The 24,584-nt window shown below is 44.9% G+C and overlaps 2 protein-coding genes across 8 annotated transcripts; both read right to left on the bottom strand.

Annotated features, from left to right (window-relative positions):
- LOC310714618 (uncharacterized protein) lies at positions 1-10,658 on the bottom strand. 7 transcript variants are annotated; one of them, XM_083520093.1, is made up of 7 exons: positions 10,549-10,658; positions 9,148-9,213; positions 8,157-8,210; positions 6,944-7,007; positions 4,703-4,816; positions 2,050-2,583; positions 1-154 (listed from the first exon to the last, which is right to left on the bottom strand). In XM_083520093.1, exons 2-6 carry the CDS (start codon positions 9,199-9,201, stop codon positions 2,051-2,053), a joined length of 819 nt encoding a protein of 272 aa, XP_083376219.1. In that variant the 5' UTR covers positions 9,202-9,213; positions 10,549-10,658; the 3' UTR covers positions 1-154; position 2,050. The 7 variants fall into 7 exon arrangements, with proteins under 7 accessions (XP_083376219.1, XP_083376217.1, XP_083376218.1 ...); XM_083520091.1 differs by having other exon boundaries at positions 2,050-2,590; positions 6,948-7,007; XM_083520092.1 differs by having other exon boundaries at positions 2,050-2,590; positions 6,948-7,007; positions 8,157-8,207.
- A 3,246-nt stretch (positions 10,659-13,904) lies between these two features.
- HSP90AA1 (heat shock protein 90 alpha family class A member 1) lies at positions 13,905-21,886 on the bottom strand. The gene is made up of 11 exons (XM_083481251.1): positions 21,328-21,886; positions 19,563-19,721; positions 19,106-19,472; positions 18,745-18,878; positions 18,116-18,424; positions 17,502-17,667; positions 16,474-16,664; positions 16,243-16,390; positions 15,622-15,890; positions 14,774-15,107; positions 13,905-14,634 (listed from the first exon to the last, which is right to left on the bottom strand). Exons 2-11 carry the CDS (start codon positions 19,719-19,721, stop codon positions 14,522-14,524), a joined length of 2,190 nt encoding a protein of 729 aa, XP_083337377.1. The 5' UTR covers positions 21,328-21,886; the 3' UTR covers positions 13,905-14,521.
- Between the last annotated feature and the right edge of the window lie 2,698 nt (positions 21,887-24,584).

Here is a 24,584-nt window from a genome sequence, read left to right as displayed (position 1 = left end):
TGACAGCTTTCTTCTTTCCCAACGTATGTTTTATTTCACTGGTGCCATTTTAAGACATGCTTATTTGAGAAACTGCGAAAATCCATATATACCCAGCAGAGAGAGAGAGAGCAGAAAAGTACCCAAGGTAGCCAGGTGATTCGTTTCAGCATCACTGCAGAATTGGAAGGAAACATTAGTGAGACATTCCCAGCCACGCAAACTCCACAAAACTAAAGCATTAAACTATGTGGGACTTGGGTGCTTCTCATAGTAAGATTGCATGGCTAGAACAGGGCAACAGAAACAATGAACGCAGGAAGATGCTTTTACCCAAGTCAGGCTATTGGTCTGTCTGGCTCAATAGGTCTAGGCAAACTAAGGCCCGGGGGCCAGATCTGACCCAATTGCCTTCTAAATCTGGCCCGCGGATCGCTCGGGAATCAGCATGTTTTTACACGAGTAGAATGTGTCCTTTTATTTAAAATGCATCTCTGGGTTATTTGTGGGGCATAGGAATTCATTCATATTTTTTTTCAAAATATAGTCCAGCCCCCCCCACAAGGTCTGAGGGACAGTGGACTGGCCCCCCTGCTGAAAAAGTTTGCTGACCCCTGGTCTACACCTATTGGCAGCAGCTCGATAGGATTTCAGGTGAGATCCTTTCCCCCATCCCTAGATATGCTTAGGACAGAACCCAGGACCTTTTGCATAAATCACCGTGTCTAAGCTGCCAGGGAGTGTCCCAGGGTATGGTCCGAAGGTCCACCTCTTTGTTGAAGCCAAGCGTGTTTGGGTCAGTGTGTGGATGGATGACCACTTTCGGAACCTGTTACATCCTGCCTTGGCTTCCATGATGGGAAGAGGGTGGGTTATGCATGCGTGTGAAAGTAAATAGATAAATAAACTAGAGCACCTTCCGTATGAGCAGCGTCTTTCTTCTGGGGGGATGCAGGCAGGAGCATACCCCTCAACGTTTTGTGAATCTTTGTACTTTTGTCAATTTGCTGTATTTATTTCCCCCAATTTGAACTATAAAATGGTGGTTTTCTTGAGTCAAAATGACAGTACCCCTAAACATTTTTTTTTTTTTTAGGGGGAAAAAGCACTGCGTATGAGGATAAGCTAAATCAGCTAAGGGCTTAGAAAACGGATGACAGAGGAACATGTTAAACACAGTGTGGAGAAGGAGAGCATTTTCTACCTCGCAGTACCAGAATCTTGGTCACCCAACGAAACTAATCAGTGGTAGATGTTATATGTCAGATTCTTCATGTGCTTATGGCCTTGGGGAAGACTTCAGTCGGAAAGCATTTAGACCTAATCAAAAACACTTCCCCTTTTCCGCCCTGCAGTACTCTTATCTGTCTGTCTCTTTCCATTTTTTTTGCTTGCCACCCACAGTGGCGTAGCGTGGGTTGTCAGCACCCGGGGCAAGGCAAGTAATTTGCGCCCCCTAACCTGTGGATTTGTGCCCCCTAACCCTAACCCCCAGATGTTGCTCCCGGTGCGGCCGGCACCCCCCACGCTACGCCACTGGCCACCCAAGCCAGAGAGTTCCTGGGCTGAATGGACTGGCAGAAGGAGAAACCCATTGGGTTCCACCACAAGGAGCTCCCATGTTTTCTCCTAGGTCTTTCTGCAAGGCAATGGTGGCTGGACCCCATTCAGACTGGTAGGGCAGGAGGAAGACAACAGTAGTAGGAGCCAGAGTCAACAACAGGCAGACCCAACGGCAGCCATTGCCAACAAACTCTAGTTTTGTGCCCATCCTGCTACCTGCTGAGCTCTACATGGGCAACATGTTACTAAGGAGGAAGAAGCCAACACCTAGGGCCACCCTTCTGGACTTGGTTGCAAGAATGCAGGCCAGTCCGGTGGGCTGAGGGCAGACAGAGGTAGATAGGACAGTGACACTCGCCCTGAGGCACTAGCCTCCAGGGAGAGAAGGTATGCAAGGAGGACAACAGAGAAGAGGTAGTGCCCAGGCAGAGAATTTGCTTCTGCCACTGCCCTGCCCACAGTTCCTATTTGTTACACATCGCAGCAAACAAGAGCCCATTCTGCTACCTCAAGTCTGGGGGGTGCGCAGTTTCTTTTGCCGAAGCGTCTCCCCAACCCGCTCTAGAATCGGGATGTCCTTTGACTTCCTGACAACTGTTTCGTCAAGCATAACAATGTCGGCATCCAGAGGTTGCGGCAAAGGAGCCACAGGTGAAGTTGGCGAGAGTCCCACAGCTCCCGAAGGCTCCACATCCATGAGCAAGGCGAGGTCAGGCACTAGCCCCTCAACTTCCACCTCCGAGTCTTTCGGAAGCTCAGAGCCCCTTGGAATTATTCCAGGCAGGTTGGTTGTCGTCCCTGTAGAGAGACTTCCGTTTGCTCTTTGGGCATCGCTGCTGAGTTCCATATCAATGTCATCGTGCCTTCCTGTTGATGGAGGAATCCACCTTGCAGGCATTGGGAAAGGTTCTGATGCTTCCCCTCCCAATCCAATCAAGTGCGTTGTAGGAGCGTGCGCTGCTTGGGGCCTTCTGTCGCTAGGAAGGTTCGCATTGAAGTCAGGGTGAATTGAGAGCTCTTCCCAGAATCTGCCACCGGAATCTGGAGGCTAGCACAATGACAAAACACTGTACCATCATACAAATACAAGACATGCTCATTTACCCAAGTGGAATGAGAGAGAGAAAGAGAGAGAGAGAGAGAGAGAGAGAGAGAGAGAGAGAGAATGTGTACATACATTATGTGTCTGCATAGGTAAAGGTAAAGGGACCCCTGACCATTAGGTCCAGTCATGACCGACTCTAGGGTTGCAGTGCTCATCTCGCTTTATTGGCCGAGGAAGCCGGCGTACAGCTTCCGGGTCATGTGGCCAACATGACTAAGGCGCTTCTGGCAAACCAGAGCAGCACACAGAAAAGCCGTTTACCTTTCCGCCGGAGCGGTACCTATTTATCTACTTGCACTTTGATGTGCTTTCACATTGCTAGGTTGGCAGGAGCAGGGACCGAACAATGGGAGCTCACCCTGTCGCGGCAATTCGAACCGCCGACCTTCTGGTCGGCAAGTCCTAGGCTCTGTGGTTTAACTCACAGCACCACCCACGTCCATAGAGGACATCTAAAGCATTCGGGTATGCAAGTTTCCATATGTTTTACGATGTCCAGCTAGAGATGGATGGAACAGCTCAGTGCTAAAGCACAGGTCTTGCATGAAGAAGGTACGCCCCTCTGACATAATGCTGGACAGTTTCTCACCTGCTTAACTGTTGCCAAGGACTGTAATCAATGATATAGTCTATTGTAAGGTCCTTGGGGCAGAAACCTGTTTTTTTGCATAAAGCACCAAGCTGCAGGTGGCCAGGACTCAGCCCAGGACCGCTTGCATGCAAAGCCTGCGCTGCAAGCAGCAAGTTGCAACTCTTTCCCACTTTTAAGGGGATTGATATAAGGCTCCATCCATAGGAGCACACTACCTCCAGGATCAGACCGCCAACAATCCCTCTGAATACTAGTTACTGGAGACAGCAGCAGGAGATGGCTACTTCCCTTACGTGTTGCTTGGGATGCTAGACTAGGCAGGCCTTTAGACGGAGTGGTTGGGCTGCTTTTATGTTCTTTTGGGAAAAGCATTTTCACAGAATTGTAGAGTTGGAAGGGACCGCAAGGGTCATCCAGTCCAGCCCCCAGCAATGCAGGAATCTTTTGTTCCATGTGTGTCTCAAACCCATGAGATTATGAGTTCTCATGCTCTAGCAGCTGCACTACCTGTAAGGGGAAAAGTGGGGGAACACTCTTCTCTAATGCATTTTAAAAATACATTCTTGTTAAGATGAATGTGAAGGCAGGCTACTCTAGTGGGGTTCACAGAGTCACCCTCCCTGAAGCTGAAGGTGCATGTTCTGCATTTTAAGTCTCCCAAGCTTAAATGGCCAGCTCAGCTCTTCATACACAAGATTTGCAGCTGCACCACGGAGACCTGAACAACTTCTTAAGGAAGCTGCTTGCCTGCCCTAATTCACCCTGCAGCCCGGGTGAGAGATGAAACTGGGGAGTGTCTCTTTTCAAAGTCGCAGAGCTTCATTCAATTCAGGGAACATCCAGGGATTAGCCCAGGATGCGTTTCTATGCTAAGAACTGAGCCCTCCACCTCATTCATTCATATGCTTCTAACTTCACTTTCAACCAAACGCCTCCAAGGCAGCCAACAAGACATACAAATTACGCCATACAAAGATGTGCATATTTATATAGTCCTATAAATGTTAATTACAAGCAACATGAATTTCACAACTGATCAGAGATGTGAACTTGCATTCTCTGCAGCCACTACATCACCCTTCGCTAGGTCAGTATTCTATGACCATCAGGCAATAATGGGTGTGTTTTGTGGAAGATATAGATAGAGCAACATAGCTGCCTGCAATTAAGGACATTTCATGGGGGGTCGCAATAGCTATGGACGCAGGAGAGGACTATCAGGTGGTCAGGTGACAAAGAGGACACAGGGCTCCTTCACTTTTAATAGTTGTATAGAAGGCAAGATTTTCCACTTCTTCTACTACCCAACTATTAAAGGAGAAACAGCCCTTGGACACAAAACAACCTTGGTCATGATAAGCCCTCGCATTTCAAATTTTGCTATTGCGCCACCGTGCATTCCTACGTCTTCCCAGACCTTGTACCCCCCTCTTCCCTCAAACAAGAGAGCACCCTCAGGGCACCTTGTGACGAAAAGCTGCACTTCTCTTCCTCAGCTTCATGGAACCTGTCGTGCAAATCACACTGAACGCTCCCTTGGTGCAGTTTCTTCTCTTCCGCTGTAGATCTGCCATGGACTGGAGGGGAAACACTTCTTATTGCATGGTTGCGGCTGTGCAAAGAGAGGAAGTTACCTTTTTCTCCTTGTGCAGCAGAACATTATCCGGCCCTCCTCTCCTTGTTTACATGCCCCTCTAAATCTCTCGTGGGTTTTTCACAGTGCAGGGCACGCAGGGTCAGAGGAGAGGGGGGGGATCCTGTTGCACTAGTGCAAATGTTACTGGTTTTTCTTTAATGTATATCTTGCATGAGACGCAGGTGGCGCTGTGAGTTAAACCACAGAGCCTAGGACTTGCCGATCAGAAGGTTGGTGGTTTGAATCCCCGCGACGGGGTGAGCTCCCGTCGCTCTGTCCCTGCTCCTAAGCCACTTCTGGCGAACGAGAGCAGTGCACGGAAACACTGTTTACCTTCCCACCTATTTATCTACTTGCACTTTGACGTGCTTTCGAACTGCTAGGTTGGCAGGAGCAGGGACTGAGCAACGGGAGCTCACCCCGTTGCGGGGATTCGAACCGCCGACCTTCTGATCGGCATGTCCTAGGCTCTGTGCTTTAACTCTGTGGTTTAACCCACAGCGCCACTCCTGGGAAACAACAACTGGGAAACACTTGCCTGTGAGCGCTCCAATTGGAGAACAGCCTTTACCAAAGGTGTTGTGAGCTTTAAAGACACTCGAACTCAGGATGCAAGGGAGAAACACGCTAAGAGGAAGGCACGCTTGGCCAATCCACACTGTGATCAACTCCTGCCCGGAAACCAATGTCCCCACCGTGGAAGGACGTGTGGATCAGGAATAGGCCTCCATAGTCACTTACGGACTCATTGTTAAAACCGTGTTTATGGAAGACATTGGCTCCCAGTACGTTTCCAAGCACAATTCAAGTGTTGGTGTTGATGCTGATCTTTAAAGCCCTAAACAGCCTCGGACCAGTATACCTGAAGGAGCGTCTCCACCCCCATCGTTCTGCCCGGACGCTGAGGTCCAGCGCCGAGGGCCTTCTGGCGGTTCCCTCACTGCGAGAGGCAAAGCTACAGGGAACCAGGCAGCGGGCCTTTTTGGTAGTGGCGCCTGCCCTGTGGAACGCCCTTCCATCAGATGTCAAAGAGATAAACAACTACCTGACATTTAGAAGACATCTGAAGGCAGCTCTATTCAGGGAAATTTTTAATGTGTGACATTTTAATGTATTTTTAATCTTTGTTGGAAGCCGCCCAGAGTGGCTGGGGAAGCCCAGCTAGATGGGCGGGGTACAAATAAATTATTATTATTATTATTATTATTATTATTATTATTATTATTATTATTCGGCTATGAGTGATCACCAAAGAAAGAAGAAAGGAGAAGAAAGGACCTGGTTCTAGGGGAAGGAAGGAAGGAAGCATACTCTTCCAGAGACACCGTGTCACTTGGCTGCTGTTCTGTTTCTAAGAGATCTGACTCCTGTCTCTGTCCAGGGCTAGTGCACCTGCTATCTTGCTCCTGTTCTTCACTATCCATTACTTCGCAGCTCTTTTGCTCTTCTGGACTCTGTCCCATCTCCCACCACCACGAACCTGGGTCCATACTCCCTTCATCGACCTGACTGAAAGCTTCCTTAGGTGAGGGGGGGTGTCCTCCACTCCTCCTCACCTGCCCATTCCCTGACACACATCCCATTCTTATTTTCACAGTAATTCTTTTTTAAAAAAATAAATGAACTGTGCCCTCTCAGTTTGGCACCCTGTACTGGGGAACTGCACACACCTCCCTAAATCCAGCACTGATTAAGGATAGCACATTGTCCAAAGTATTGACTTAAACCATTAGGATACAAAACTTGATCAAATTCTGAGCCTTTCCAGACCAGGTAAGGGTTGGTCGGTTTTCCGACCGCAGAATATTTTGCTGAATACCGCCCAATATTTGTGAGCTGTGATCTTTCCAAACTGTTCATTATTCCAAAAGGGAAGTATCAGTGAATCTCACACATGGTGGAAATTCCCTTTTGTAGGCAACTGTCAAAACTACAGGAGTCCTGTCCTCTGTTTCACCTGTGGTCAAAATGCCCCTAAGTTCAGAAAAACGGTAGTGTTGACATCCACAAATGAAGATAGTTGCTACAGAGTTTTATATAACAAAGCTGAAAAAAAAAAAGTACAAACCTACTTGATGAGCCAGATCGCCTGTTTTTTCTAGGAGTCCATCTGTGGGCATATAGATGATATCCTGTTTCGGAAATAATTACATTGTAAATAGAAGAACTTCTTAGAATAGGAAAGCAGCTGCCTGAGTCTCAGCTAAAGCTCTCTGAAAGGTGGCAATAATGAATGTGAATTGCTTGATATAGCTTTTGTAAAAACTTAGCTATAGTACTGTACTGGCCTGAATAGAAGCCTCATTTCCCCCCCAAATTCTGAGCATGAGAAGTTAAAGTCCGGCTAAAACTCGCAACCTTACAAAAATTGGCTTTTATGATATCGCTGCTGAAACAGACATACGGTAAAACGGAACGGGTGTGAGTGCCTGCAAAATTTTAAGGGAGTGGATTCTATTCAGGTAAATGTATATTCAGGTAAATGTAATGGTTAGGATTGCAGCCTGGAGATGCAATCCTGTGCTCCGCTTACCTGAAAGTAAGTCCCATTGAACTCAACAAGTTATATATCTGAGTAGAGATGTATAGGATTGTGCTGCAAGTTATTAAACTTATGCATTTTTGTTGATTAATGAATACCGGTAAATCTGCATGAATTTGCATATTAACACAATGCTTCTGAAGACAGAAAGCACACTTTGTGTTCAGAAGATGCCCCCATTTGTGGCACTGGTACCAACTTCAAAAAAAGTCTCCTGTGTGTAAGAGAATAGTCAATGCATATTCTAAGATGGTGAACAGCGTTTCCGTGCGCTGCTCTGGTTTGCCAGAAGCGCTTAGTCCTGCTGGCCACATGACCCGGAAGCTATACGCTGGCTCCCTCGGCCAATAAAGCGAGATGAGTGCTGCAACCCCAAAGTCAGTCACGACTGGACCTAATGGTCAGGGGTCCCTACTGTTTAGTTGAGTAGCCTGTTGGTGACAATAAATCTCTTAATAAAAACAGTGCATCCCTTAAAATATTATAATTACTATCCTAATGATCAGTTATACAATTATCTAATTATCTGGCATGGCAGATGAGCCATGCCAAACTGAGCTCCAAACTTCATTCCACGGAGTATGAGTATTATTGGAAAGCAAGCGCTACATTTATGGAAATATTCCTCTCTTGAAAACATCGCTTTTGTACTGCCAAAAAAGACCCCTCTATTCCTCTTTGCATCATTAGCAGTATACAGAGAAGAGGCACAATTGCCTGGAAATGTAGCAGTCATTACCTTAAGGTTGGTGTCAGACGCTGGTCTTGTCCCAGACTCCACTGTGCATTTCTGCTTTTGGGGAAAAATAACATAGAGGCAATATTGTAAATGGCCCCAAATGGGCAACAAACAAAGTTGAAGACATTCAAAATACATAGGATGATTTAAAAAAAATTAGTTAGATAGAATGGCCAAGTGAAAAGAGTGCTGGCTCTTTTGTTTCGGACAAGACTGGAGTTTGAAACTAGCCTTTTTGTATACCAATAGCTTAGTAACTTTTACCATCTTGTAACCAGGCAACACTTCACTGCCTGTGCAACTTTTTCTGACTGCTGTATGGAAAAACACATGAATCTGACCTTTGGAGAGTTTTGTAAGTAAACTATTTTATGACTTACCAAACGTGATCTATTTGTGTGCTTGCTAGGGAAATGAGATATATTGGGGTTCACTGGGAAAGGCACATTTAAGAAGTTTTACAGCCTATATTTCCATGCTTTGCTGTCTTTTTGGTGCTATTAAATTTTTGCTGGGGTTCTCTTACCCAAAAGCATTTGACCAAAACTTAGGCCTTGGCTTCCAGGATTCCAATGAATTGTTATGAGGATAAAATAGTGCAGCCATGGATGCTGCCCTACGCTCTTTGGAGAAAGGCTGGGATGAACATTTTATAAATAAATATTTTCTACTTTATTTTCACTACTTTTTAAAGACTAGGCAGCTCTGTTAATCTGAACATATTTGAGTAGGATGAGGATGGTGATGATAGGAGGAGAAAAGGAAGGAGAATTTATTTTATAAATATTAGAAACTAACATAGTCTTCTGTGATCTGGAACATATAAGACCAGTGTTTCCCAAACTTGAATCTACAGCTGTTTTTGGACTACAATTCCCATCATCCCTGACCACTGGATGGGAGTTGTGGTCCAAAAACATCTGGAGACCCAAGTTTGGGAAACATTGATATAGATAGAAGAAAACCCCATAGAGTTAAATAAGGAATTTACCATGAATCTGTGCCTTAGTCCCTCCATGTTGTCTGGAGATTTGGCAACATCCATCAGAGCAGAAGTCTAAAACAAAGGTTTGATAGAGAGCTTTGCTGAAAAGGACCACTTTTACCATGTTCCTAAATATAAACAATTTCATTGAGTATTTCCATTCATCTTTGTAACTGGCAAACTACTTCATGGCTTAACCTCTTGGTCCCCACTTCTGCTCTTTTTGCCTCCTGAGGAGGAAGCCAAACTCATGAAACGTGTTGTTGTTTTTTTAATGCTGATGACCTCAACGCATTGTGACACAATGCACAGCTCCAAAATAAATTGCCTCTCCTCAGCTAATCATGTTTTCTTAGAGCAAAACCAAATATACCATACTTTTCCGTGTATAACACTAGGTTTTCTTAGTTTAAAATTATGTGAAAATCTGTGGGTCATCATATACACAGTTAGTGAATGGTGGGGATTTCTTAAATTGGAGTCCCTAAAAATAGGGGGCGTCTTATATATGGGGGCATGTTATACCCGGGAAAATATAGTAGTTTGTTAAGGGTGCTGACCTCACAGACCTGTAATTCCCAGCAGCCTTAATAGAATATAGTCAAATCTCGTTCTATGTCCGCTTGCGTCCGCTTTGGTGAATGTTCGCGGCAAACCTGGAAGTACCAGAATGGGTCACTTCCGGGTTTGCCACTCACATGTGCACAGAAGCGCTAAATCACGCTGCGCATGTGCAGACGCAGCACTTCAATGTGCATCATTTTCAGGTTGCGGCAGGGCCTCTGAAATGGATCCCTGTCGTAACCCTTGACACAACTATTGTTGTGCACCACCCAATCTCCAAGTGAAAGAATGTCTCTACTTTCTAAGGAGTGTTGGAGGGTAGTTATCCTCTTCTGAATAAACTCGTTTGCAGGTACAGTCCACCAGGATTGCTCTGTTCCTAGGAGAAACAGGAGCGCTTCCAAAAGCTAGGGGGGAAAGTATATAGCTTATGTGGCTGACCACACACTTTGCAGAAGACTCGGGCAGTAATGAGAAGGGCATTCACCTGCAGGCTGTCAGGGCCAACAGTGCTAGCCTTCCTCTGCTAACAGTACAGTGGTACCTCAGGTTACATACGCTTCAGGTTACAGACTCTGCTAACCCAGAAATAGTGCTTCAGGTTAAGAACTTTGCTTCAGGATGAGAACAGAAATCGTGCTCCGGCGGCGCGGCAGCAGCAGGAGGCCCCATTAGCTAAAGTGGTGCTTCAGGTTAAGAACAGTTTCAGGTTAAATACAGACCTCTGGAACAAATACGTAACCCGAGGTACCACTGTACTGTGATTCTGACATCTACTGATTTTAGTGCCAACAGTAGGTTCTGCATTTCCAAACCAGGAAACAGTTACATCTAGAAACCTACCTTTGGGTCATTTTTAATTCTGTTAGCCACCAAGTGCTAGCATTTTGCCTTTGCGAAGAAGGCACCTCTCACTCCAAGGCAATCTGTTCCATGCCACGCTCACCACTATGGTAACAGAACTGTGGCACTATGACATCACCATTGGCATGGAAAGCTTATCTACATAAGCGTATCCCAGAAAACCACTCAGCCACCTGCCTGTACAGTGGTGCCTCGCAAGACGAAAAGAATCCGTTCTGTGATTCTCTTCGTCTAGCGGTTTGTTCGTCTTGCGAAGCAAGCCCATTGACGGATTAGCGGATTAGCGCTATTAGCGGCTTTTAGCAGTTTATCTGCTGATCGGATCAGCTGATAAGCGGATTAGCAGCTTAGAAAAAGGGGGGGAGGGGGAAAAACCAGCAGGAACTCGCAGGACATTGTCGTCTTGTGAAGCAAGCCCATAGGAAATTCGTTTTCCGAAGCACCTCCAAAACGGAAAACTCTTTCGTCTAGCGAGTTTTCCGTCTTGCGAGGCATTCGTCTTGCGGGGCACCACTGTATTGTTTTCACCCTCTACTCCTGGGCTGAGCATGCATTGGATATAGTTGCAGAAGTGTCTCTCTCTGAGTGTCTCTCTCACTCAGTGACTGGGAGGGAGAGACACACTGCTATGCCAGAACGGCCACTGCATCCTTTGCATGCTCAGCCCAGGAGAAGTGAGAGTGAAAGCAAGACAGACAGTCCGGGTGTGCTGAAATGGAAGAGATATTCCAAGTCTCCTGAGGGGGCAAGAAGCATTCGCTTTCTGCATTGCCCTTGCTCAGCGTTCCAAGGCTCTTTTGTCAAGAAAGCCGCTTAGGTGTTGGAATCAGAGCGGCTAATGGTCCTGGCCTGGGACTTAATGGCGCCATGTTGTCTGGCATCCTCTCACTGCTGCGCGGGAGACGATGCCTCATTTTCTGAACTACAGCAGCTTGAGGTCCTTGCACAGTGCTTGAGGAAGCCGCAAGGAAGCCATGCTCAAGCCCTTGTGCTTTGCCATTCTAATATTACTGTACTAATACTACTGCTGCTGCTTTGTTGATTTTGTTACTGGATGGTTTGTGGTTGTACTTTTATGATTTGTAACAAGCAGTGTTTTTTTTCTGGGGGGACACAGGGGTACGCATACCCCTAAACATTTTGTGAACCTAAGTTTGGCCTCATTGAGGGGCAGTATATCAATATGAGTAGTAAAAGGAGTATCCCTAAATATTTTAAGGGGAAAAAGCACTGGTAATAAGTACAGTGGTGCCTCGCAAGACGAAATTAATTCGTTCCGCGAGTTTTGTCGTCTTGCGATTTTTTTCGTCTTGCGAAGCACCGTGTCGGGAAAGTTTTGGAAAAGCTTCAAAAATCACCAAAGTCTTCAAAAACCTCAAAAAAGGCTACCACACCGCGTTCTATGAGTTGCTCCTCGAAGTCAAGTCGCAACTGTATTAACGGTGTTAAGAAAAAGGAAACAAACTTGCAAGACGTTTCCATCGTGCGAAGCAAGCCCATAGGGAAAATCGTCTTGTGAAGCAGCTCAAAAAACAAAAAACCCTTTCGTCTAGCGAGTTTTTTGTCTTGCGAGGCATTCGTCTTGCGAGGTACAACCGTGTTTTGTTTTTAATTGCTGTATTTTTGCAACCCACCCGAGACTCATAGAACTAAAGAGTTGGAAAGGACCACAAGTCATCTAGTCCAAATCCCTGCAATGCAGGAATCTTAACTGAAGAATCCCTGACAGATGGCCATCCAACCTCTGCTTAAAAACCTCTAATGAAGGAGAATCCACCACCTTCAGATGGAATCTGCTGCGCTGTGGGAACAGCTCTTACCATCAGAAAGTTTTTCTTAACCTTTAGCTGGAATCTCCTTTTTTGTAATTCAAGGTATATCCTACCCTCTGGAGCAGAACTGGCACCATTTGGTAAAAAGTGAGCTGTAAGTATTCATCATATCATCCTATTTGTTATTCAGTCTTGTTATGTAGAACATAAGTTTTCCTGGACCACTTGGTGTCATTTGATACCAACCAAGGTAACCTTCTGAATTGCTTGTTTGGGTTTGAAATGAAGGCATTGCTTTATGGTGGAGTTCTGCTCACTCCTGGACAGTTGTTCTCAGAAGAATGGTGCTGAGGGACTTTTGCTCTGCCCCATCTACATGAAACCACTGGAAGAATTCATCATGAGGGTAGGGTTGCAGTCTCATCTCTCTGCTGTTCTGTCTCTTTTCCATTTTCTGATCCCAGGGAGGCTGTACCGTAAAGTTCTGAACTGGTACTTGGGGGTTGTTTTGGGGATGGGTAAGGGAGAAATTCCAAGGAAAAATCTTTAGTATTGCAGGTGCTGCGGGTTGGGATACCATATGCTACAGAAAGTGGCTTACAAGTGGCCTTCGACAGGGTGACACTGCATCACCTGAAAGACCAGCTATGCAGTTTGGGAATTTTCTTGAGAGCTCACACAGATCAAAGGCTCAGGTGGTGGGGTTAGCCATGATTGTTTTACCAACTGCAGCCCTATTTAGAGAGGTCAGACCTAGCCACAGTAATCCATGTTCTAGGCACGTCCAAGATTGATGACTAATGTCATCTCCATGGGACTGCACTTGAAGACAGCCTGGAAATTCAGCTGCTTCAGAATATAGCCACCAGGGTCTTGATGGAGGCAAGGTGGCAAGACTCCTGAACACTATACCAGCAACACTGGTTGCTGGTGTATTTTCAATCCCAACTTAAAAGTACTGGTTTTAACCTTCAAAGCAAGTCACCTGTCACTTGGTGAATCAATGCTTCATAAATCGATACATCTGTTGAAGCAGCTCAGTTCGTATTAAATAGTACTCCCAGCTACACCCCACTCAACTGATAAAATATGACACCAGAGGTGTAGAGATGAATGACAAAGGAACCACCAGGTGCTTGTGTGTGCGCTCTTAGATCCTGGTTCTCACCAACAAGGTGAGGACAATTTAAGTACTGGAACTCTTAGTATGACTGTTACCAAGTTTTATCACTCTTATTCAGTGAATCTGAAGAACCTATGTAACAGAAATTAGCAAGTGGTCATCCCAGAGCCTCCTCTTAACATAGCACTGACACAGGGCCTCCATGTAGTTTTAAAAGCCAGGTTCACGACTATCATCTTCTTTTGAAGTTTGTAAGCCTGCACTTTGTTTTATAGACCATTCTAGGATCCTTTTTTTGGCTGAAGAGAAGGATAAAAGTTTCTCAAATAATTAAGGCTGTAACTAAATTTTGCAGCATGTATGCTGATCAAACTTTGGCAGTAGCTGCTTATAGACCCCAGTAAAGGAATCCCATTGAAAACCAAGTAATTCAATCAAGATACATTCTGAACACTTTTATTTCTAGATACTTCCAGAGTAACTGTACATGCAAAACTGCATTAGTCACAATAGATTTACAGTAGATTCTAATCTATTTTAAGTGTGGAATTTAGAATCCTTTTTACAGTATATAAAAAGACTAAACATCAATATCCCAGAATTTTGAATAGGATGTTTAAATATTCCACTTTTTAAAGTTGCAATACCTAGTTACTAGGCATTGTATGTTACAGGTGGTTGAGTTATCAGAACTTCAGAGACTTAACAGCAACATTGCAGAACAAATCTAAGCTCCCAACGTATCCCCCCTTTTCTGTCCACAGCCAACCTCAAAACCCTGCCATCCACAACCAATAGAATTTATTCACCTGTATATAGGATTGTACAGTGTTATTTGTCATGAGAAGACACTCCCTCAATGGCATCTCACATAAACTTTAAAAAGAAATTTAACAAAAATAAAGGTGTAACATCTTCAAAAATAAATATAAAGAGGGAATGCAGACAAGTGTCAAGACGTTTTGGCAGGTCACATTCATAATATACAAAATATAACTTATTCAAAGCCAAGGGCAAAAGAAATATATCCAAATTTCTCTTTCAAGAAGTCAACCATTTAATCCACTTCTTCCATGCGTGATGTGTCATCATCTCCTTCAAGTGGTGGCATTTCTTCAGCAACTGCAGCAGGGGTAGTTTCTTCTGTAGCAGTATCATCTTCATCTATACCTGTAATTAAATTATAGTGTTTTATCATTAACTTTAACACTAGTAACTTTAGCAAAAATTGCATTTTAAACTATGTTTATTTCCACAACAATAAAGCTTTCCCAAATATACAACATTTAGTTAACGAGATTTAACTTACCCAAACCAAGTTTTATCATTCTATAAATACGGTTGGCATGTGTCTGGGGGTCTTCTAGACTGAAGCCAGATGACAGGAGAGCAGTCTCATACAGCAGGATGACCAGGTCCTTCACTGATTTGTCATTCTTGTCAGCTTCTGCCTTCTGCCTCAGTGTCTCAATAATAGAATGGTCAGGATTGATCTCCAGATGCTTCTTGGCAGCCATGTAGCCCATTGTGGAGTTATCCCTGAGTGCTTGTGCTTTCATTATCCTCTCCATGTTTGCTGTCCAGCCATATGTGCTGGTCACAATACAGCATGGGGAAGTCACCAATCGGTTGGAGACTACAACCTAGGTAAGTACATAGAGAGATTTAGAGAGAAAATCCATACAGCTAAATGTGTTACAGTACTAACATTTTTGCACTTGAATGTTATTTTATTGGGTATTTAAGTTTGTACCAAACGGCTGACTTTTAATGGGGATACATGCAGGCTACTTCAACATACTGTAATATGGAATCATCTCAACACCAAGCTAGTACACAAAGTGCACCAGCATAATTAAGCTGTAGTTATCAAACAGCAATCCATTAGGTGGCACTAAGAATTTAAAAAAGATTTAGACAAGGATTAGAAAGGTGGTATAGTGAACACCACAGATACCACATCGGCTGGGATTAGGTCTCAAATTCAATCTTTGGCACCTCCAGTTAAACTCTATAGAGTCAGAGCTGGAAGAACTTCTGCAAACTGTTGCTTGGCAGGATGAACTAATAGTCTAATAGTACCAGATAACTTATGAACTTGCAGGAAACAATCTGACAACTGCTTTTACCAGAGTTTACATATTATTTCATGCTTACCTTCTCTACTTTCTTTTCAAGTATATCTTTCATGATCTTGCAGAGGCTTTCAAACTTTGCTTTCTTCTCCTCCTGTTTCTTTTTCTCCTCTTCATCTTCGGGAAGTTCCAGTCCCTCTTTTGTTACTGAAACCAAAGTCTTCCCCTCAAATTCTTTTAGCTGCTGTACACAGTATTCATCAATGGGCTCAATCATGTAAATTACTTCCAAACCATGTTTACGAAGGCGCTCCACAAAAGCAGAGTTTGCTACTTGATCTTTGGTTTCACCTACAAAGAGAGAAAGATTCAATTAACTACACACTCCTCCATCCCCAAAATTGGTTAAGTCTAAGACCAAACAGTTTCCCTCAAATGAAATTTGCTACCAAGCCACAAACATATGCAGCATCAATGCCCAAAGTAACAATAGTCTAAAACATAGAAGATGAAATATGGCAAACCTGTGCAACAAATTCAAATTCTATAAAGCCACTCTTGGTCAATACTCAAGTCAGTCTAAAACGCAACACCTAAACAACACACAGTTTCCCAATAATCCTGTTAATCAAGGTAACTAGACTTCATTTCACTACTGAAAGTTGTAGTGATTTTAGCTTCTAGTTATAAAAGTGAAACTTGCCTGTAATGTAATATATATGTTTCTGGTTTTCCTTCATCCGGGTGCAGTAATCTTTTAATGATACCATCTCATCCCCAGATGCAGAAGTATAGTATCTCAGCAATTCTGATAGTTTCTTGCGATTCTGTGAATCCTCATGTATGCCAAGCTGGAAGAAAGTTGCAATTTGTATGTTAGGTGTTACCCAAGACTCAAGGCGCACAGGAAAGTGCATTCTCTGACCCAACCAACCTTAATGTTTTTGGAAAACTGCTCGTAGAACTTCTTGTAGTTTTCTTTATCTTCTGCCAACTCAGTGAAGAGTTCTAAGCATTTCTTGACTAAGTTCTTCCGGATCACTTTCAGAATCTTGCTCTGTTGCAGCATTTCACGGGAAATATTTAGAGGCAGGTCTTCTGAATCAACAACACCTCGCATGAAATCTGTGAAGAACATATACATTAGTCTATCATGCAGAGTGATAATCTAGCTATTCCTAGGCATGAGTTATTTATATGCCTAAGTAATGGCATGTTGCTTTCAATTAATAACAAGGTTTCCTGAAACGGTCATTCCCTAGGGTAGATAGGGCACAGTGCTAGGGGTTAATAAAGACCTGGGGTCAAAAAAGAGCCTAGGGTTGTAGAAGAAGTTTATGATGGCAAGTGAATAAAGATTAATCAGAAATAATTGCCATGGGCATGTTCACCTCCTTTGCAAATGAGAAGCCTCTATTTAGTAAGACAAATCCACAACTATTATTGGAAAATGCTGCTCTACTGCCAATTGTTTTAAATACAGTTACAGGGATCAATGAATGGTATCATTATTTCCCCTCGTTTTACTTAATTGTTCCCAGTTATGATATTTGATCATTAATAAATGTTGATTATATACTTTTTGATTTTACTTCATATTTGCATAAAATTTAGGTTGGGGTCACTGACACACTTTATACGCTCTTTGAGTGGCAAGTGAATATTCTTAGATTTGGGAAAGCCTGATTTAGAAAAAAGGTAGTACATCATGGCAGCGTTATCATGCTGCACACACACACACACACACACCACTCACTTGGCATGAGAACTTATTAAAAATGGAATTTAAAACAGAAGCACTCCACACATAACATGCATTAATTCACTCAAGATATGCGAGGTGCTGCATTTACACTTATGTTATACATCTTCCAGGCCACTTTGCACGCATCACAGGTAGCAGCAACTTCCATCCTATATCTACCAGGATACCACTTAGCAGATGCAGAGCTATTCACTTACTCAGATATTCAGGGATTAATTCTTCACAGTTATCCATAATGAACACTCTTCGCACATACAGCTTGATGTTATTCTTTTTCTTTCTGTTTTCAAACAAGTCAAAAGGTGCACGCCTTGGAACAAACAAGAGTGCTCTGAATTCCAGCTGCCCTTCCACAGAGAAGTGCTGCAAAAAGAGAAAGTTGTAGTGAAACATCTGGAGAAACAAAGGATTCCTTCACCCCCTATGTGCCCACGTGACCACTTCCATTGGCAGAATAGGCACTTTTACACATGCCATGTAATACCCGCAGCACTTCTGTAAAAACTCGTTGGCACAGTGTGGCAGCACTGTCACTTTGTAACTCCTTCCCATTGATAGTAGGCACATGTATTCACTGTATTCTTTTTTGGTGCCTGCTGAAGACATTCTTATTTAGGCAAGCCTACCTACATTTTTAGAAAGTTTTGTGAGTTTTAACTTGTCAGTGGTTATGACTTTCTATGTTTTAAATTTTGATTGCAAATTTTTTTTAGTAATGTTATTGTTTCATCAATTTTGTAAACCTCATTGAGGGCTTTTTCTACAATCAAGCTATACTACAACTTTAGCTTTCCATAAGTAACAATCTTACTTTGACTGCTAGATGATCTTCCCAGTCATTGGTCAGGCTCTTGTAGAATTCTCCGTATTCTTCATTAGTAATGTCATCTGGGTTCCTGGTCCAAATTGGCTTAGTCTTGTTCAGCTCTTCCTGGTCAATGTACTTCTCCTTGATCTTCTTCTTTTTCTTCTTGTCGCCCTCTTTCTTTTCCTCTTCCTCATCAGAGCCAACATCTTCAATCTCAGGTTTATCTTCAGCTTTTTCTTCCTTTTCTTCCTTCTCTTCCTCTTTTTCCTCAGCCTCATCATCACTCACTTCTTTATCACGCTCTTTCTCCACCTGCCCACAAAAAACAAAGTTGAAACAAGCCCAGTGAATTTGCATGACTGAACTACATAACAAGTGAAAAGACCACTGGTTGATAAGGAAGCACATAAACCTCCACAATACCACTATTGGAGTGACTAGTTAATCCAAAATAATTTGCTGCAACCTTTCATTATTAAAGCTTTACCAATGCTTGAGCACGCACTGAAAATTTTCTTCCCTTGCTATTTTTGACACACATGTGAACTGCTTGGTAGTTCTTATTTCAAGGAGAATTAAGAGCTATGATTTTTGTATCTGGTACACAATGTTCTAGAGACAAAGTCACTTACAAAAAGTGTTATTGGATATCCAATAAACTGAGAATGCTTCTTGACTATTTCTTTAATTCGTCTCTCTTCAATGTATTCTGTTTGATCTTCCTTCAAATGTAGAATAACCTTTGTACCACGGCCTAAAGGCTCACCTGCAACACAAAGAGTTACAGAAGGTAACTGCCACTGCCAGAAAAGCTATTTTGAGTATTTGACTGCTAAGTAACAATTCCAAACAGCCAACTTTAGAATTTAATATTTTAATGTGCATAATATGTTGGGCTCAGTACAATTACTGATCTAGTTTTGTACCAGAACTCTAGTTTTCCTTAGAATCAGGGCAATTTTCCAGTAAGATGAGAACATTAACATTTCTTACCATTGTCCAGCCGGACAGTAAATGATCCACCAGCTGAAGACTCCCAAGCATACTGTTCATCATCATTGTGCTTGGTGATCACGGTTACTTTCTCAGCAACCAGATATGCGGAGTAGAAACCAACACCAAATTGACCAATCATGGAGATATCTGCACCAGCTTGCAAGGCCTCCATGAAGGCTTTGGTGCCAGATTTGGCAATGGTTCCCAGATTATTCACCAGATCAGCTTTGGTCATTCCAATGCCAGTATCCACAATAGTCAGGGTACGATCATGCTTGTTAGGAATAAGGTTGATCTTCAGATCCTTTCCAGAATCCAGTTTGCTTGGGTCAGTCAAACTCTCATATCTGATTTTATCCAGAGCCTGTAGAACACAAGGTAACCTTTTCAGTGTTTAGGAGACCTTAAACATAAGCCAATTATTTCTTTTCTACCCCTTGGAAGATTTACTTACATCAGATGAATTGGAGATAAGCTCCCTGAGGAAGATTTCCTTATTAGAATAGAAAGTGTTGATGATCAGGGACATCAACTGAGCTATCTCTGCCTGGAAGGCAAAGGTCTCAATATCCTCCTCCATTGGCTGATCTTGTGTGTGTACTTCCTCTGGCATCTACCAATAGTAAAGAAAAAATTTTTAAAGCACCGATCACTGAATGTAGCCACTGAATTAACAATTGCATGTTTTAAGCATCCTAACTAGGGTCCCAAGTATCTGTTATCAATGTAGGGAAATTATGTTTAAAGTTTACTTTAGTGGGGAGTCAGTTTTAACTCAATCTCAAATATTGTACATACTAGACAATTAACTAGTTCAATAAAAGTTCCCAAGTAATGTTTCACAGATCTAGAGTTTCTGAAAGCAGCTTACCATGCAAATTTTTCCTGTTATAAAGTTGGCTACAAGATAGGTAAGAGAACTCATATTTAAGAATGCAGTATTTCCCAACAGTCTGCTCTCCTGGGAGTAATTCAAGCAGCAGCACCCTATGTAATCTATCACCAGCCTCTCAATACACATTGCATGGTGCAATCATAAATCAATCTTATTGTGAAAGAAGTTTACTCTGCCATACATAATATGCACCCGTTTTAAAAGTTTTAAGAAATCCTGGCAACTAATTAAAGAAAGGCCAATGTTTGCTGTGTGTGTGCGCTGGCTGCATCTACTCGGCATTAAACCCCACCGAATTCCGCAAGCTTAACAACTTCTGAACGAACGGGTAAGAAAGAAGGCTTAAAGATGGTCTTGCTGTGGCTTTTTGCTACTGTAACATGAACCATTTAAACCTGAAACTCGAGGGGGAGGGGACTCAACAGCACCTGCAAAGCGACCAACGGCGAAAGGAACCGAATGAAAGAGGGACACTCCACTGGCTCTCCCAAGACGCCAGTCCCTGCGCCCCCTGCCGGCCTCGACGCGGAACACACTAAATCCTTCTAGAAACTGCTAGAGCCTTCCCGCCCACCCTCTCTTTTTTTGCCCTTTCAAACCCCTCCCTTCACCAGCGCTTTGACAAGCCAATCCTCTCGACCGCGCCGCGAAGCTGCCATAGACTTAACGTGCACGCGCCGCCACGGCAGAAGACGTTCCCCCCTCCCGCACACCATCTCGCATCCGCCTCCCCATCACCACCACCGCCGCCCCCGCGAGCGCCGCTTCCATCTTCCCCTCCTCCCCCCCCCCCAAGTACTGGACAATCGAGCCCGCTCTCACCGAGAACACCTGCCCGCTCCTTCGACGTAACCGCCTTCCGCGCCGAGCTCCCGCTTATCGGCTCCGTTATTATGCCCGTTTGCCCCGAGCAACCCTGTCTATTTATTCTTCCCCGCAAAAAACGCCGACTATTTATTGTACAGTTTTCTACGCACACGTAGAATGAGCGGCGAGAGCGGGAATAAGAGACACGCGGCCCATTTGCTTCGCTGAGGTGTTTATGTGTGGGGAAGAGACATCTTTCCCTTCTTGTGCCTTCTAAACCTCCCCCCCCCCAAATCTCTTCAACCGCCTCTGGTCCAACCCCGTCCTTCACGCTGCCGGCCGCGCCACTTCTTTCCTCCGTCCTTCTCCCCTTCCCCATCACCGCGCGGCACCTCAAAGCACCGGCAATTCCGCCCCGTCACTTTTCCGATGCCACTTCTGTGCCTATCGCGACGGGCGTCCGTGAGGGGCAACAGACACCGCCAACTGCCGTCCCCCTACCGAGCGGCCTCCTCACCTTGGCGGCTGTTGGATTACCAGGCTGCTTGAGAACGCTTCCTCTCAGAGAGCTCGCTCTCCCGCTACCTCCTCTCGAGCTGCACTGCGCGGCGCCCCCGCCTCACGCTCGCCTTATATAGCCTCGCCGCCGCCTCTTTCCAGAACCATCGGGAACCTTCACTGACAGAGAACGAGCGGGGCGGGGAGCAGGCGGGGTTTCGCCTCCCCTGCGAGGGGAAAAGGGGAGGAGCCAAGCTTGGGAGGGAGGGAGATGCGGCAAGGCGCGCATGCGCTAGCCGGGCCTCTCTTCACCTTCCCACATGGAAACTCGCCGAGTTGATATGCGAGGGGCTCTGTCTTCTTCTCTTCCCCCCGCCTCGCGGGAGACTGCGCGTGCGCTAGCGCAGAAGTCCCCGCGAGGAGGAGGGAAACGCTGCAGCTTGGCGCCCCCGTTACGGAGAACAACCGAGAAGCAAGGGCGGGGCTTCTCGGCTTTTCTTTGCCTTGCCCCTCCCATCCTTCATCGAACTAATGAGGGGCAGAATTGCGCCCTCCCCCTCCGCGACGGTTGGAGGCTTGAGAAGCTTCCCGACGCTGCCTCACCTCAGAATGTCCTAGAAGCCGCGGGAAGCTGAAGGTGTTCCTCTTCTCCCGCTCCACCAACACTTAAGAACTGCCCGGAAAACGTCAAGACGTTGTTTCAGTTTACACACACACAGTTGCCCCCTTGAAAACAAACTGCCTTCCACAACCCCCTCTCTCACCATGTGTGATTTATACCTATATACAGTATCATATATACCTCAGGTTGACTCCCCATGAGCCCAAGAGTGTCTGCAGACCCTCCAAGTGCACCTATTTTCCAGGGAAGTCCCTGATTTAGAGAGCCATCTGGTTTCTGATTTGATCCTGAAACGTCCCACTTTTCCTTAGGATGTTCCTATTTTCATTGGAGAAATACTGGAGGGTATGGAGTTATCTGACCCCCAGCCATCTGAAGACAATCTTGCATAAGGAAGTTTTTTTTTAAAAAAATGTTTTACAGTGCTACCTCGGGTTAAGAACTTAATTCGTTCTGGAGGTCCGTTCTTAACCTGAAACTCTTCTTAACCTGAAGCACCACTTTAGCTAATGGGGCCTCCCGCTGCTGCCGCACCACCGCTGCGCGATTTCTGTTCTCATCCTGAAGCAAAGTTCTTAACCTGAGGTACTATTTCTGGGTTAGCGGGGTCTGTAACCTGAAGCGTATGTAGCCTGAGGTACCACTGTATTATGTTTTTGTATACAGTCATACCTTGGGTTACAGACGCTTCGGGTTGTGCGTTTTTGGGCTGCGCACCGCGCCGAACCTGGAAGTACCAGAACAGGTTACTTCCAGCACATGTGCATGTACAGAAGCGCTAAATCGCACTTTGCGCATGCACAGAAGTGCCGAATTGCAACCCGTGCATGCGCAGACGCAGCGGTGCGGGTTGCGAACGTGCCTCCTGCACGGATCACATTCGCAGCCCGAGCATCCACTGTATGTTGTAAGCTGCCCAGAGTGACTGGGGTAACCCAGGAAGATGTGTGGGGTATAAATAGTAAAATTATCATGCTGGAATTTGCATCAGAGGGTGCGTATCGGCAAAGGCTTGTACAGTGGTGCCCCGCAAGACGAATGCCTCGCAAGACGGAAAACTCGCTAGACGAAAGAGTTTTCCGTTTTGGAGGTGCTTCGCAAGACGAATTTCCCTATGGGCTTGCTTTGCAAGACGAAAATGTCTTGCGAGTTCCTGCGGGGTTTTTTTCCTCCCCCCCCCTTTTTCTAAGCCGCTAAGCCGCTTATCAGCTGATCCGATAAGCTGATAAGCCGCTAAAAGCCGCTAAAAGCCGCTAATAGCGCTAATCCGCAAATCCATCAATGGGCTTGCTTCGCAAGACGAAAAAACCGCTAGACGAAGAGAATCACAGAACGGATTCTTTTCATCTTGTGAGGCACCACTGTACCAGAATCTGTCAGTGCCTCAAAACTGCTATTGTGGCAAGTGGAGCAAGCCCACCCATGAGGCAAGTGAGACAACTGCCTCAGGTGGCAGAATCCACAGATCTGGCCTTCAAGGGTGTTATGTACTGAGTTGAATAGGATCCAAACTGCAGCAGTCTGATTGGTCCTAGAACAATAGGATCCAAATTGCAGCAGTCTGATTGGTCCTAGAACAATAGGATTCAGAATGCAGCAGTCTGATTGGTCCAAGAACAATGCAGCAGTATGATTGGTTGGCAGGAACCACCCAATCATGCTCCAGATATAAGTGAATCCACAACCTGATTGGCTTACAGTAGAATTCCAGAATTAACCAATCATGTGCAGCCCATTGTGTAAATAATGTATATAAAGCAGAGACTTTGAGGGGACTTTCATTCATTCCTCCTCACCACTATGAGCTGAATAAAGAGCATGAAATCACTTTGCGACTCTGAGTATATTTCAAAGGGACATATCACCCTCTGCTATGGTACCAATGATGGCTGCAGCGGTGCGTTCTTTGAAGGCTGGACCTGCCTGCCTGCTTGGGAGCTCTACCAATGCTGTCTCTACGGTGGCCTCTGGGCAAATTGGAGTGTAGGAAAATGGTTGTTTGTACATAAAAGCATGAACAAAAGCTTTTTGTTATTGCAGAGTGATTTTGCAGCACGAGAGCTGCCCTGTGCGGTCTCCCGGGCTCTGCACCCACCTGGCGATATTTAGATTGGGCCTCTTCCCCGCACACAATGGCCTTTGATTCCTACCTTTAACGGTTGGGCAAGGTTGATTTGATTCTCCCCCTTGTTCCTGGTATAGATCTTCATCTACCCCTTTTTCCCTGGTGGGGAGGTCCCCGCCATTTTGTGGTTCGCCTCAGGTGCCAAAATGTATTGGGCCAGCCCTGGTGGCAAATAACGCTCAAAGTAATTTGGAGACTCCTGACCTCTTCCCCATCCTGGCACAGAGGGGAAGGGGGACTTGGTGAAACTAGACTAAATGGGCACGTGTTTGCTCCAGCTTTATTATTGCGGGGACCCAAAAGAAACCTGAGCCACTTGCCTGCGCTCGCTTTCTTTGACTGAGGTTCAGCCCAGAGAACCAAATCATATTTGTCACACCACTGTGAAAAGATGAGAACACAGGGCCACCCCAATACATTTTGCTGCCTGAGGCAAAGGGACAACAATGCACCTCCCTTTTCCATTCCACATACAGGAGGAGCCAGGTGGATATTACTTCAGCACTAGCAATCTGATAGCCTCCTGCAT

The sequence above is a fragment of the Podarcis liolepis genome (genome assembly GCF_965112155.1).
Source record: "Podarcis liolepis genome assembly, chromosome: 1".
NCBI lineage: Eukaryota > Metazoa > Chordata > Lepidosauria > Squamata > Lacertidae > Podarcis > Podarcis liolepis.
This window is presented reverse-complemented; position numbering and strand designations above follow the sequence as displayed.